The sequence below is a fragment of the Sciurus vulgaris genome (genome assembly GCF_902686455.1).
Source record: "Sciurus vulgaris genome assembly, chromosome: 1".
Classification (NCBI taxonomy): Eukaryota; Metazoa; Chordata; class Mammalia; order Rodentia; family Sciuridae; genus Sciurus; species Sciurus vulgaris.
This window is the reverse complement of record NC_136461.1, coordinates 103,574,017-103,590,691: the sequence shown is the minus strand read 5'-3', so window position 1 is coordinate 103,590,691 and position 16,675 is coordinate 103,574,017. Positions and strand designations below refer to the sequence as shown.

The 16,675-nt window shown below is 32.6% G+C and overlaps 1 protein-coding gene across 1 annotated transcript in view; it reads right to left on the bottom strand.

Moving 5' to 3' along the window:
• SYCP1 (synaptonemal complex protein 1) overlaps positions 1-16,675 on the bottom strand; it is a 172,519-nt gene that overhangs the window by 150,103 nt on the left and 5,741 nt on the right. The window contains exons 7-12 of the mRNA XM_079136081.1: positions 16,555-16,622; positions 11,732-11,805; positions 8,134-8,192; positions 5,953-6,022; positions 5,021-5,094; positions 2,635-2,743 (exon numbers count right to left, since the gene is read on the bottom strand). Of these exons, the coding sequence (XP_078992207.1) occupies positions 2,635-2,743; positions 5,021-5,094; positions 5,953-6,022; positions 8,134-8,192; positions 11,732-11,805; positions 16,555-16,622 (454 nt within the window). The remainder of the gene's footprint in view (positions 1-2,634; positions 2,744-5,020; positions 5,095-5,952; positions 6,023-8,133; positions 8,193-11,731; positions 11,806-16,554; positions 16,623-16,675) is intronic.

The window sequence follows — 16,675 nt, the reverse complement described above, 5'->3', positions numbered from 1 at the left end:
CAAAAGCAAGCAAAAGGAAGGAAATAGTAAACGTAAGCTAGGAGCAATGGTGCACCCTTATAATCCCAGCAGCTTGGGAGGCTGAGGCAGGAAGATGGCAAGTTCAAAGCCGGCCTCAGCAACTTAGCAAGACCCTAAGCAACGTAGTGAGACCATCTCAAAATAAAAAAATTTACTAAAAAATTTTTAAAAAGCAGGCTGGGGATGTGACTCAGTGGTTTAGGCATCTCTGGGTTCAATCCCTGGTACCAAAAATAAATGAAAGAACAAACAAACAAATCTAGGAAGTGAAACGGAAGAAACTCAAAATAAAAACAAAAGAAATAAAAGAAGGGGTTATTAGAAAAAAGCAAACAAATTGACAAACCTTTAGTAAGGATCGAAAAAAGACACAAATTACCAATATCAGGATTGAAATAGTCAATATATCACTACAGACCCAATAGAAAAATAAAAGAATACCATAAACAATTCCATAAATACAAATTTGACAAATTCCTCCAAAAACCAATCATAATTAAATACAAAACAGAAAATATTAAGAGTTTTATAACTACTAATGCAATTGAATTTATAATTGGAAATTTTCCAAAAAAGAAATCTTTAGGCCAGATGGTTCTACTTAAGAATTATTCCAAATATGTAGAGAATTAACACCAATTGTATACAATCTCTTCCAGAAAACAGAAGAGGAAACATTTGCTAATTTATTTTATGAAGTTAGTATTACCCTGATACCAAAACCAGACATAAAATTACAAAAGCAGTAAACTACAGACCAAAATTCTTCATTCACATAAATGTAAAAATTCTTAATAGAATGTTAGCTGATCAACTTCAACACATATATAAAAATAATTTTATACCATGACAAAGTGGGGTTTATTCCAAAGATGCAAGATTGGTTCAATATTCAAAAATTCTCAGGCAATGGAGAGTTAATATTTAATAGACAGAGTTTACATTTTGCTGAATTTTAAAAAATATATAGATGGATGGTGGTAGTGGCTGTACAATGTAAATATACTTAATACCACTTAACTGTACCTTTAAAAAGGTTTAAGATGGCAGATTTTATGCTATTTTACCAGTTTTTAAAGACAATTAGAAATAGACCAAGAGGTAAGACAGATATAGAAGTAAAAGGAGAATAGAAACAAAATATCAATGTTTAATAAATTCAAAACTAAAAATATCATTTTTTTAAAAAGATAATTTAATCAGAGCACTGGAATCTTTAAAAGAATCAAACCAAAATTTGCAAAGAAAAATATATGATTAAAGTTAAGCATTCAATAGATAAGTTTAGAACAAATTGAATACAGCAAAGGTAGCACTAGATGATAGGTCATTAGAAAACAGCCAAACTGAAACAGAATGGAAACAAACATTTAGAAGATACGTACATTTGCAAAACAAAGACAAGTGATTTAAATGAACATATTTCACTGGTTATAAGTCTATAGAATAACACAGAATTATAGTTATTCATTACTAATACTATTTCCAGTTTATACAGGATTAAGTATTTACTCATTTGTTCAAACTTCTATTGATCTTCTATTAAGTGCAAAGTAAAATGTCAGACACTAGAGTTACACTGAAAATATTTAAAAGAGATACACAGTCCGTCCTCAAGACCCTCAGTCATAGGAGACAAAAGGATAATGCTTAAATATTATAAAGATTGAGGAAGCATTCACTAGAACTGAGCTAACAGATTTGAAGTAGAAAGCTCATTTTGGGTAGAGGAAGTAGCCAAAAATATGAAAGAGACAAGATCACAAAATGTAGCAAAAGTTAATTTCAATGTCTACAATATAGATACAGTAATTACAGTAAGAGGAAACTGGCAAGCACAGGTATGCAGAGATCAGATAATCATCTACCATGTGAAAAAGAGATAATGTTTAAAAGAATAAAGAACAACAAATGCCACAGGTCCTTATGACGCCACATGGCGTCTCATAAAGGGTATTATGCCTTCCAGGTGTCCTGCCATGTGAACAAATTTGAAAACTATTTTAAAAATATTGTCTACACATGCCATTACATTGAATGTTCTTCATAAATGGACCCAACATTCTTTCACAGTCTCATCTGTCTGAGTTCTCTAAGATACAGCCACACCCATCATTTTACCAAATATACCCTAACTTTCATACTTACACAGCCATTTCTTCTGCCTACACTGTCTCCTCCAAGTCACTATTTTCAGTAAATAGTTCAGTACTATTAATCATCTAAGGTACAGTTCAATCATTTTTCCCTAATGCTTTTCCAAATGTCTAGCTCTGGGAAGAATAGCTTCCTCCATGATACTCCCATATAATTCATTCATTTATAATTTATGGAGTACTTCATATGTGTTGGACCCTGTTCTAAACAATTGAAATACATCAGTGAACAAAAAAGACATATATCCCTGTCTTTTTGGAGCACAAAATTGAAATTTTGAAGTGGGTTAAAAGCATAGAAAAGGGGATTCTATTATGCCCTCCTCCAACAGTTCCAACCTAAACTGAGTATTATAGCATCAGAAAATACTACAACAAACTTGTAATTAAAGCCAAAATTTTGAACATAACAAGGAATCCATGACATGTTGTTGTATTTTCTTATGCAAATTCTTACTTGTCTTTTCCTCTAATTGATTAATTTTTTCTCTGGATTCCTCTAGCAGAAATGTTAAATCTTTCATTTTATCTTCTTTCTCAGCACTTTGGATCAGCAGTAGTGATACCTAAAATGAAATATTTTAAAAAAACATTATAGATATAAAAAGTTAAATGTGGCACTTAAGCACTTATCACCTATAATTATTTTATATACTTCTCTAATGCTTTTCAGATGGCTGGCTATGTTTAGTATTTCATACATGCTTGTATAATAAACACTTATTTTTATTATTTATTAGGTTTATTAAATAGCATGTCATGCTATTACTGAGAAGACTACATAACGGTGTGTACCGATTCATTCAATAGTATTGAGTACCAGAAACCCTAAGTATTGCATATATGAAAATGAGGAAAGTCATCCTCAAGATGGGAGACAACTACACTATAATAGGACAAAAATGTTCTGGGTGTCAGGAAGTGAACACCAAAATCAGTCTTGGAGGAAGTAATCAAAAATTGATTCTCAAAATGGCTGAAATGATAATTGTAGAAATTAATCAAGCAAACATTGGGAAATGAGTATCCAAGGTTGAACACAAAAATGGAGAAATCGTGCTTTACTCATATAACTCAAAATAGTCAAATGGCCAGAGTACAGAATTGATGTGAAGAAAAGGTCAGAGTTAAACTTATAAAGATAAGCTGAAGACCTGGAGATTCAAGATGACAAAAAGACCTTCTCTCCCCTTTTTTCACCTCCAAATCACCCAAAAATTAACAAGGAACACAAGAAAAACAAATCATATCACCTATGAAACCACATCAATTCTATAATCCAAGCCATAATATGTTTTAAAAAAGAAAATAGCAAGCAGTTGGAAGGAATGGAAAATAACCCAACTCTGAAAAGTCAAACCAAAGAGACTGCATAGAGGAGTACTAATGAGAAGCAACATAACTCACCCCAAAGAGCCCCATGATGTTTCAAGAATTAGAGGCAATAGATATTGTATAGGTGAGTTTAAGTACAAGGAAACTGAAGTCTGTAAAGAGTAGTAAGTCCTACCTAGGTTCAGTCAACCTTCCCACCCATCACTTGACAACTACTATAGTCAGGAACAAAAGAAAGAGGCATAACAATTTTAAAATAGAGGATTCGGAGGTTGTAGCTCAGAGGTAGAATGTTTGCCTAACATATGCCATCAGCCAAGTTTATATCCCCAGTCAGGAACTTGGAGAATTACAGAAAAAAATTCTTATAAATAATACTTAGGAGTCCCATTTGGGGGTGGGGGTGTTGGGGTAAATGGGACATTAACTGACCACCCAATCAATTTACAAGTAAGTCTAATAATCTGTAAGCACTGTCCATATTTCAAGAACTCCAATAATTTTTTTCAGCATTTCACTCTATTTTTGTGCTTTTCATAATAAGCATGACTTTAATTTTTAAAACGATTTCCTTCTTTTGGAAATCTGGTTTAAAAATAAAGAAAAAATACAAAACAATGGCTAACAACCCTTTCAAAAGATCTAACATAGAAAATGATATACTATCATTTAGCCACAATTTTAAACTCTAAATTATCCTTTCTATATTTTAATTTTTTATTATTATTTTAGCATATATCCTTAACTGTAATATTTTGTGTCAAATAAGAGGGACAAAAACTGCAAAAATAGTAGGAAATAGAATAGGATTCCTTTATATATATTTTTTTATTTGTGAAGCAGATTTGAATGTGATAAGGGATGGCATAATGATAATCTGAAACTGACATTCTTATAAATGTCAAAGGATACAGACTTACCATTTACAAGTATCCGATATGGGATATTAATAGAAGAAAGCAACAGGATGTTTTAGTTTCTTTTCATTGGTGTCATGGATAGGAAGTTTCAAAATAAACTATAAAATGTGCATTATCAATAATAATCTTTACATTTTATTAGGATTTTTTAATCTGAATAAAATTTCTTATATTTTTGCAGCAATGTAGATATTGTAGAAGATTCATTATTAAAGACCAAGCATTCAGTGAGCACATATTTGAGTCAATGAAAATTAATTTGGCTATGCAAAAGGCTAAATATTTGAATACATATAATATTAAAATTCTCAGAAATTTATCTCAGCAAACACAAATTTCTCTTGAAATTTTAAGATTTTATGAAGTAACAAATACAAAGAATATAGCATTATATATTTCAGAACCCACCATAAAGAAATGATTAAAAGTTTAGGTGATAAATATGATAATCACTCTGCATTGATCACTACCCAGTATATATGAATCAAAATATCACATTGTACCTCATTAGTATGTATAAATATTGTGTTGACAGAAAAATTTTAATTAACTTTTCAAAAAGATATAAAGTTGGTTTTAAAAAAACACCTGATTTTCCTTGTCATTTACTTCTTTCTTAAATTCATCTTCAAGGTGTTGGATTTTTTCATAATCTTCCTTTACTTAAAAATAAAATAAATACACACAATGTCTTAACATAATTGTATTTAACTTTTCCATTACAGAAAAAATTGAAAGATTATTTCACTTTCTTATTTATCTCAAAATTATATTAAACTTCAAAAGTTTCCAGAGTTAAAACTGTTATTTTCTTCCTGCTTTGTAGTAAAAGTGAATTTAAATAAAATCAAATCGTAACTCAAAATTTTATAATTCTTATAATAGCATGTATACATAACTTTATTCTTTACAATACACTAATCTAGACTAAAAAATTTTAGAGATTATATGTAATTATTTTTAGATGCATACTTTACCAAGAAATATGAAAGACCAAACTCTACTTATAAAAAATTAAATACGAACAATAATAAATTTAATTTCATGGAAAACATAGTATGTACATATGTATATATATGCATTATGAATGTATGCATGTATATATGTAGGGACTGGGGACTGAACCCAGAACCTTGCACATTGCAAGGTTAATGTTTAAGCACGGAGTTATAATCTCTCCAGTCTCTTATTTATTTATTTATTTTGGAGACAAGGTCTCACACTAAGTTTCTCAGGCTGGCCTCAAACTTACAATCCTTACTCAGACTCCCCAGTAGCTGGGATTACAGGCATGTGCTACTACATTCAGGCAAAAATGTAGTTTCAAAACCAAAAAACATTTTTAACATACATTATTTCCCTGTCATATCCCACAAGATTCTGAGGGGCTTACAAAAATAAAGACAACACAAAATATAAAACAGTTGAGGGCAACAAACTGAACAGATTAACATGTAAACAAAAACTAATAAAACTATAAATAGCAGAAAAGTAACATAAAAATTAAATAGGATTCCTACACTTAAAATGCATTTCCAGTCTGGAATTCTCAGCTTGAACACGAAGTTCCTCAAAAGCTATTATCATTTTCTGGAATATAAAGTTTAACTTTTAAGAATCAGACTTTTGAAAAACCTTTCTTCAAACTTCAAAAATATTAATAAAATTTTAACGTAATCACTGATTATAAAACCACTCATCTTTGAATAATGAAAACCCTATAACTTTGAAATTAAATAACTTACATGCATTAAGAATGCTTATAATGTTAATTTCCCAGATGCCTAAAATCATGGAGACATGTTAGATAATACAAAATAGCAGCAAAATTATTCTTGGCATTCTATTCATTCACTTAATAATACATTACAAAAATCAGTAATTTTATACTTATTTTTCTCTTCCCCACTGAAGAGAGTTCTCTTTAAGAATACAAACTTATACTTCCTACCACCTGGTAGGATGTACTCATACAACATTCAATAAATTTTGCTTTATAAAAAGCAGATTCATTCATTCATTCATTCAATATTTCTTAAGTGCCTATTATGGGCAGGAACTATTTTAGTCACCTGGAATATAAGACAAACTGTCTGCCCTACTGGAACTGTATATTCCAGTAAAGAATACACACACATGCATACATATACATAAACATAGATGTATGTATATCAAATAAATGTCATGTAGTTTTAATGCTCTTCAAAAAAGTCAAATGAGGTGAGGAAATGCAGAATAATTGAATAAAGACACTCATCAAAAAAGTCAAATGAGGTGAGGAAATGCAGAATAATTGAATAAAGACATTTAGTTAATAGTAAGGTCGGGAAGCAAAAAAAGTAACCAACAAAGTTTACAAGTGTGCATAAGATTTTGGACACAAAAGTTCTAGACAGAAGGAACAAATTCAAAGAGGCAAAATCAAAAAGTGCTCAGCAAAATTGAGAAACGCCCTGGAAACCATCCCTAACTCCTGGCAACTACTAACTATTCTCCATCTCTATAATTTTGTCATTTTGAGGGTGTCATATAAATGGAATCATAAGAGATGACCTTTGGAAGTTGGCTTTTTCCACTCAGTATAATGTCCTTGTGATCCATTCCAGTTGTTGCAAGTTTTAGTAGTTCTTTTGCGTTAACCAGTGATATTCCATGGCATAAATACATCAGTCTGTGTAACTATTCATTTATTGTGTAACTATTCATTTATTGGAGGGTTTTTGTTCTTTTTTTTCCCAGTTTGAGGCTATTACAAATAAAATTGTTAGAGAAGTCCAGCATAGTGATGCATACCTGTAATCCCAGAAATTTAGGAGGTTAAGGCAGAAGGACTTCAAATTCAAGGCCAGCCTCAGCAATTTAGTTAAGTCCTAAGCAACTTAGCAAGACCTCATCTCAGAATAAAAAAATCAAAAGGCCTGGAACATGACTCAGTGGTTAAACACTGCTGGGTTCAATCCACCATACAGGAAAAAAAAAAAAAAAAAAAAAAAAACTTTTTAAATACTAGTTTTTCTTCCACTACATCATACATAGCACTAGGTTGAACTAGAAGCACAGGTTCCCCAGAATGTCTCTCACAGTTAGCCTAATAAACAGGACAACTTGATCATGGATATGTTCTGCAATGTCCTGACCACTAACCAGTACAACTTAGTCCCTTTTATTCAATAGAGGGGAAAAGAGGGAAAATGAAAAGACTGAAGCAGAAAAGCAAAGTAGTGAATGATAGAAGATGAGACAACAAAGGCACACAGAAGCCAGACAGATTAATAATACTTCATGTTTTCAAATTAAGGGTTCTGTGGAAATGTGCTGATCTCTGACATGAGTCAATAAATATTTGATATATTTCATTAAATGGTGTAGCTAGTATGTAAATCAGAAAGCTACTACATAATAAAACATTAGTACTCATAATTAAGGATCTTGGGAATTTTACTGGTGATTCAATCATACATCAACAAAATAAGTAATAATCCTTTTAGCCAGAACAGAACAGTTGTCCATATCTTTATAGCTTCACTCTACATTGCTTAGAAATTCTTCTATTTAAAATATTCAGGGCTGGGGAGGTAGCTCAGCTGGTAGAGTGCTTGCCTTGTAAGCAGGAGGCCCTGGGTTCGATCCCCAGCACCCAAAAAAAAAAAAAAATAAATAAAAAAAATAAATAAAATATTCAGATTTTCACTAATACATACCTCAATATTATTATTTAGATCCATATAAACTTGTCTGGTTTCTTCCCGTTCATATTCATCTATTAATATAAAATTTTCAAATTTTAATTTTATAACATGTAATGATGTCAATGATTCTCAAAATATCTCAAAAAAATTAAGATATTTAAAATTCTGTGTTAATGAAGGACACTGGGATATCAGTTCTGAGTCCTTTGAAATAGAATCAAAAGCAGTTTTGGTCCAGCAACTTTTAAGTTGCTACTCTATTCTAATAAGTAAAAAGCTGAACAAACTAAAAAAGATTTCTTAGGAAAATGAAGTCATAGAGCAAACTACTGGTCTTAATACTAGAGAAAGGCAAATATAGAGTGAATCACAACTTAACCAGGGCAGAAACCAAGGAACAGAAAACTCTGTGGGAACCATAGTCAGCTGAAGAAAACATGAATTGCAATTGACAGATGGCTAGAAACGGTGGACAATTTGAGAGATGAAAATTGCAGGGGGGACATTAAGAGGGAGGGATCCTAACACTTCTAAGATTTACCTCCTAGGGGTATACCTGGTTCTCACAGCAAACATCAGACAGGAACATCCTCTCCTGCACTAACATGAGGAGGGAAAAAGAAACCATTTGGAAATATGTTAATGCATCCTATTCTTCACAGGGCCTGTCTTTGAGAGAAACTATTTAACTAGGGCAAAATCAACTGCAATTTTATTAGAGTCTAAATGACTTATGGGGAAAGGAGAGAACCAATTCTAGTCAGTTACAGCTCCACATGGAGAAAGAAAAATATCCAACTCCATTCCCCTCTAGCCTTCTATTTAGAAAAAGAAATACCAAACTTGAGCTACCCAAGCCACCTTGTCCCACTTAAGTGAGAGAGACTGAAAAGTACTTGCCAAGTTCACTATCCATAGGCAAAGGTTTGCTAAAATACTGAAACCTAATCATGGGTCTACAGAATGCTTCCCTCTCATTCATTACACTTTACCACAACATTACTGAAGGCCTATTTACAGTAGTTCCTTTCTCTAGTATATCATGTCCAGCTATTTTAAAAGTTAAAAGGCATAAAAGGCAAAAAATACAGTGTGACAAGACAGAGCAAGCATCAGAACAAGACTGAGATAGGGAAGAGATATTAGAATTATCAAATGAGGAACTTAAAATAACTATGATTACAATGCTAAGGGCTTGAGTGGATAAAGTAGATGTGCAAGAATAGGGAGGCAGGGGTCTGGGAGAATAGATCAGTGGTAGAGAACTTTCCTAGGCCCTGGTGTAACAATGGACATTTTAAAATTGAAAGACAAAAGAAACACTCAATTACTACCAACCTGTACTATTTTAAAGTGCTTTTTCTTTCCCAACTTCATCTCAGGCTGTGAGTGGAAACCACCCCCCATCCCCAAGTCCCAGCAGGTCTTAGTCAGCACTTCCACAACCTGACAAATTTCCACTCTTTCTCATTGCAAACCAAACTGAAAAGTTAATATGAAACTTCTCATTTAGTGCACTTAGCTGGATGGAAGTGTCACCATGATTTTGTTTTTTTCCTAACTCTTACAACAATTACATATGTTAAGTATATACAACACTTCTGTACATTGCCAGAGACATTATAGGGCAGTATCTGTATTAAAAACCACATCAACCGTAAATAACGATAAGTTCCTTTTATCTCAAATCATTTTATTCTTGTCTTACTTGCTGAGTTTTTATTTGCATGATAGTTTGTGAATTATCAAAATACAACTTAACTTTCTCTTTTTAAAATATTAATAATATTTATGCAGTTGACTGTTAATCTGTTATAAAAGGTTCTTGTGTATATTTGGGGGATGGGGTGGTAAATTATAAATTATATTCAGCCCTGAATGGAGACCTATCAGACTGGATTGCTAGCCAAGCACAGAATGCCTGTATATGATGTAACTGTATCAAAAAAAAAAAAAGTTGTCACATATTTTATAAATTTTTATCTTGTAAAGTCACAAAAATAGTTTTTAAAGGAAAAAGTACAGTATTCTTTTAAAAAACTGGCTTGCAGTCTGGTAGGTCTACAAGGTCTACAACCCCATAGCACAACAGGTTTATAGAGATGTATATAGAATTATAGTCCTTATTTTTTTTCCTTTGTGCATGTCTTTATATTTAGAGTGATTATCTTATAGACAACATATAGTTGGGTCTTATTGTTTTGTCCATTCTGATGATATCTACGTTTTATCATTTAGACCATCATCATTCAAAGTGATGTATTATTAAGCTGGATTATTATCTGTTATATTTATTATTGTTTTCCATTTGCTGTACTGTTCTTTGTTTTTTGTGATATTACTGCATACTACTGCAGAGTACACTTAGGCTACACTAAATCTATTTTAAAAATTCTTCAATAATGAACTAACTTTAACTTAATATAATTTCTTTACTTTATAAACTTCTTAAAAATATTTTTAATTGTTGATGAAACTTTATTTTATTCATTTATACACAGTGCTGAGAATCGAACCCAGTGCCTCACACATGCTAGGCAAGTACTCTACCACTGAGCCACAACCCCAGCCCATTTTATAAACATTTTAACTTTAACTTTTAGACTCTTGTAATACCACTTAGCTTAAAACAAAAAACATTGTACACTGTACGAAAATATTTTTTCTTTATATTCTTATTTTCTAAACTATCTTCTGTTTTTTAATTTTATTTTTTACTTTTCAAACTTTTGTTAAAAACTAAGATATGAACACACACATTAGCTTAGGCTATCCAGGATTCCACCTCCACATCTTGTCCCAGTGAAAAGTCTTCAGGAGCAATAACACAAGTGGAGCTATCATCTCTTGTGATAATAAGTCCTCTGGAATACCTTCTAAAGGACCTACCTGAGGCTGTTTTACAGTTAACTTTTTTTTTAGTGTGTAGGAACACATTTTAAAATAATGATTAAAAATTCTACAGTAAATACATAAACCAGTTATACAGGTATTTATTATCACTATAAAGTGTTACGTACTGAACATAATTTTATGTGCCATACTTCTATACAACTAACAGTGCAGTAGATTTGTTTAAACCAGCATCACTACAAATACAAATACTGTGTTGCACTACAATATTACAAAGGCTACATCACTAGGTGACAGAACTTTTTAAGATCCATTATTATCTTATGGGACTAACATCATAGATGAGCTTGATTTTTGACTCATATTGTTACAGTTCATGACTGTCTTATGATTTCAGCACAGCCCTCTAGCAATATTTTCTCTTTCAGACATGGCTATATATCTTATGCTTGATTCAAATTTGTGGTTGTTCCACACAGAAGAGAAAGTTAGAAATCACACTAACCAAAATGTAGATTAACTATAAATGCCAAGTTGCCTCTTGAAATATGTTACCTTTCAAAAAAAGTTGTGAGCTTTCAAAAAAACTCAGAACTTAAATAATAACTAAGAATCTAGTTATTACTTACATGAAGAAATGGTCTGAGGCACATAAAACTTATTTGAATTAAAATTAGTTTCAAAAAATTGAAAAGAATTTCTTCTTTACCTCAACCATTAAAATAAATGGATAAAATCACATAAACAAGGTATTTACATTTCTTTGTCTTCTCTGCAGATCTAGCACAGGTTTCTTTAAGTAGATTACATAAATGCCTTGTAGCATTATTCCTGAAACAAATGAAAGAGGTTGCCTAGGTGTAATATAATCTCAGCAAAACCACATATTGAAAATTATGAAATATACTATTATAATGTTTTAAAAAATTTTAAAATAATGTATTTTACTGTGGTGCACACCTATAATCCTATAATCCCAGCAGCCCAGGAGGCTGAGACAGGAGGATCACAAGTTCAAAGTCAGCCTCAGCAATGGCAAGGTGCTAAGCAATTCAGTGAGACCTCCATCTCCTAATAAAATACAAAATAGGGCTGAGGATGTGGATGTCGAGTGCCCCTGAGTTAGGTCCCCAGTACATGTACATACACATACATACACACACACACACATACACACACACACTATATATATGTATGTGTGTGTATATATATAAATACTATATAAATATATCAAACACATATATATATGAAGAAAAAGTGAACTGACTATACTGTTAGCAAATATAATTCAGTGACTACCTCCCTTTAATTAAAAATGGCAACTCCTTAACTAGTTTCTACCTAAGTTGTTATCAATATCAATAACCTTTCGGCCAGACCAGCCATGGACAAGATGGAGTCCTCTTACTTTTGAGCTTCAGCTTGGCCCGTTTTGAGAATGCACTCGGGAAGCATTAAGGAGGGAGTCTCTACTCCAGACATCCCAGCAGGACTATCACTAAAGTAGATTTCTCCAAGTGGAATTGCCCAGTGGCAGGTGATAAAGAGACCAAACTATATGACCCTCCATTGAAACAAGAAGATCCACTGGATGGTGGAGAAAAAAGTGGAAGTCTTGTCAGAAGAAGACAAGATGATGAGCAGATAGAGAACCAACAAGACTTGGGAAGCAAGTTGTATCCATTGAAGTACAGACTGAGGAAAAAAGGACGTGAATATAAGAAAACTGGAAAAATCCTTCATTTGTTCACAGACCTTGTTTCTTTTAAGGAAACACATTTTTGAAGTTTTGAGTTTGAAACCATTTAGACTTAACCATGAGGGAAGGTGTGTAGTACAGTCACTGATTTTTCCTAGCTCTAAGTCTTCTACCACTGCTTATTTCTTATGGTAATATCCCCCATAAGTGTAAATCAGTGTGGAAATGCCTTCAATATAAAAAGTGTGTCTCATCTGATAGTAGAGGAGTCATACTGGAGAAAAACCCTATGAATTTATTGAACGTGGGAAAACTTTTACCCACACATCCCATTTCACTGAATGGAGAAGTCATGCTGAAGGGAAACATTGTGCTTCTAAAGAATATCGAAAAGCCTTTAGCTAGATGACAGATCTCATCAAGCAGCAAATTCATGCTGGAGCAAATCCAGTGAATATAGCAGAATATCTTTGAATATTAGAAAATTTGTATTGGAGAGAAAACTGAATGAACGGAGTACGATAAAACTTTCTCACAAACTTTATTCCTTCCTCTGCATTTGAGAGGTCATACAAAGAAGTCTTGTAAATGTAAGAAATGTGGAAACATCTTCAGGCAAAAGTAAATTCTCATTTGTCAAAACTTCATAGTGGAAAGAAACCTTGTGAATGTGGGAAAGCTTCCATTCAGATGTCACACCTCAGCCAGCAGAGAATTTATAGTGGGCAAAGCCCCTTTGCCTGTAAGGTATGTGGGAAAGTCTTCAGCCACAAATCCAATCTTACTGAGCATGAACATTTTCATAATAGAGAGAAACCTTTTGAATTAATGAATGTGGGAAGGCCTTCAGCCAGAAGCAGTATGTCATTAAACATCAGAACACTCATACTGGAGAGAAGCTTTTTGAATGTAGTGATTGTGGAAAATCCTTTAGTCAGAAGGAAAATCTTCTTACCCATCAGAAAATCCACACTGGAGAGAAACCTTTTGAGTGCAAAGATTGTGGGAAAGCTTTCATTCAGAAGTCCAACCTCATTAGACACCAGAGAACTTACATGGGAGAGAAGCCCTTTATATGTAAGGAGTGTGGGAAAACCTTTAATGGGAAATCAAATCTTACTGAGCATGAGAAAATTCATATTGGAGAGAAACCTTTTAAATGTAATGAGTGTGGAACAGCTTTTGGCCAGAAGAAGTACCTCATAAAGCATCAAAACATTCACATTGGAGAGAAACCCTATGAATGTAATGAATGTGGAAAAGCCTTCTCTCAACAAACATCACTTATTGTGCATGTGAGAATTCATTCAGGTGATAAACCTTATGAATGCAACGTATGTGGAAAAGCCTTCTCTCAGAGTTCATCTCTCACTGTCCATGTGAGAAGCCATACAGGTGAGAAACCCGATGGATGTAATGAATGTGGAAAAGCTTTCTCTCAATTCTCAACCCTAGCTCTGCATTTGAGAATACATACAGGTAAGAAGCCTTATCAGTGCAGTGAATGTGGGAAAGCTTTCAGCCAGAAGTCACACCATATTAGACACCAGAAAATTCATACTCATTAAAGACCCTATGAATATATTCAAAATGGGAATGCATACATCAGAAATTATATCTCACAGTGCATTGGAAAGTCATTCTGAAACCATGCACCACAAATGAGGTGAACTTATACAAGTGCTCACGATTTTCAGGACACTGAAAATTCATATAGAAGAGGAAGCCATTGAGGAAAAGACTGTCAAAAACAAAAATCCTGCAGTCAACCATAAGGGTAATGCTGAAACTATAAATGAATTTCCACTAAAATTGAACAGAAAACAGGCCTGTTACTCCATCAACATAGATGTGAAGTTGTTCACCAGTTTAATGAAAGAATAAGTTGTGTTAAAAAGGAAGAGAAAACATGGTATGATCATCTATAAGTAATAAAACTGTTGGTTTCATTCAGCAGAGGGAAAGAGATTTTAGGAAGAGACCTATGCATTTAGTAGAATATGCAGTATTAAGGAAATCCATCAGATGAGGAAATATGGAACTATTTAAAAAATTTTTTTGAAGGTGATTGTTCTCTGAAGGGGAAAGGAAATAGACCATGAACACACAAGCAAAATTCATGGGTATTGAAGATAGATATACAAAAAAGCCATGTACTAAAAAATGGCTGTGACCTTGGGAGTAGGGAAACATTTCTTCATCTTAACGAATTTAAAAATATTTAACAGTTTTACTTGTGAGTGTGTATGCTCAGGAGATAAGTACCAGGAAATTTACTGTAGCTTGATTTGTAGTAACCAGATATTGGAAACAAATGTCCATCAGGAACAAAAAGAAAAGTTCTCATGATGGGATACTTTACATCTGTAAAATGCAACAAATGAGATTCACATGTTAATGGAAGAACAGAAGGATCTAAAAACAATTGCATTGAGGGGGAAAAAGGATTTGCAGAATTATGCATATAGTATAGTGACTTTTGTAAATTTGAGTTAAAATTCATGAAATTCAGTTCTTTATATTGGTAATGAATACTTCTGCATATGTAAATGTTTTTGAAATGGAGAAATACAGAGCAAACCCTTGATAGCTATGGCCTGTGAAGAGTGAGAGGGGAAGGGAAAGAGTAGGGGTGGCAGGGTAGGGAGGGGTCTTCAGCTTTTATATATAAACACCCATTTCTCTTGAAGACTGCAAGCAAATATATGAAGTTACTGGCTAATTCTGGATGTGGTATATGGATATCTTGTCTTATTTTTTGTACTTTTCTGTATTAAGATTTCTCAAAAGTTAAGAATGGGGGTGAGGATGGGAGCTCTGTACGTGTAGAAATGTTATAATGAACTAATTCCCAATCAAATACTAAACTTTTTATAGAAGATATTTCTAAAATTTTATCAACAATGAGTGTGGATGAACTTGCTCTCTATGTAATATGAAATTATCTATTTTATTAAAATTAAAATAACAGCAAAAAAAAAAAACAATAACCTTTCAATAAATAGTACTGAGTATGTCTAGAGACTACCTCAAAAGTGTTCCAGATGTCCAATCTTCAAAACAAAAAATAAGCTAACTTTCTGACTAGGCATTCACTACATGAATAACAATGATTTCTAGCTGTCTTGTAGGAGTCACCAAGAGTCAGAGCAGTGAGATTTAATTTTCTGACTTAAAATTTTTCTGTAGAAATGAACTGTTACACTGGCAAAAACAGGATTTTGACAATGAGAATCAGCTTGGAACTAAGTTGTACCCTAGTGTGCAGAAAAGTAGACAATATCCATAGAATTACACAACTTTTCTGACAAGTAATGACTCTTCTTTTTTTATTTTTTAATTTTTTGTTCTAATTAGTTATACATGGCAATAGAATGCATTTATACGTTCTGATAAATCATATATAAATGAAGTGTAATCTCTCATCTTTATGTTTATATAAATGTAAAGACTCTTCTTGATGCTTGACATTTTAAACACTGAAAATTAGTATGTGACCATAGTTTGCCAAATGCAAGAATGTAGAATGGGTATATCTTCCTTTTTCCAGTTATAATTTTTTTTCTTTTTTGGTACTAGGGATTAAACCCAGGGGTGCTTTACCACAGAGCTACATCCCCAGCCCCTTTTAATTTTTTTGAAAAAGGGTCTCACTAAGTTACTTAGGTCCTCACTGAATTGCTGAAGTTAGCCCTGAACTTGCAAACCTCCTGCTTCAGTCTCCCAAGCCACTGGGATTACAGGTGTGCACCACAACGCCTGGTTATAAATTAATGCTATATAACACATAAAAAGTGCTCAAAATATTTTGAAAACAATTTTAATAATAAATTCACAATAAAAAATAAATTTGGAAACAAATTCATTAAATTGTTACTTACTCTTTTATTAAATCTTTATTTTCTTGAATTTCTTCTTCTAATTTCAAACTTACTTTTTCATTTTCAAACTAATTTAAACAGAAAAACATTTTGCTTAGGGAAATAAATACAATTATAATCA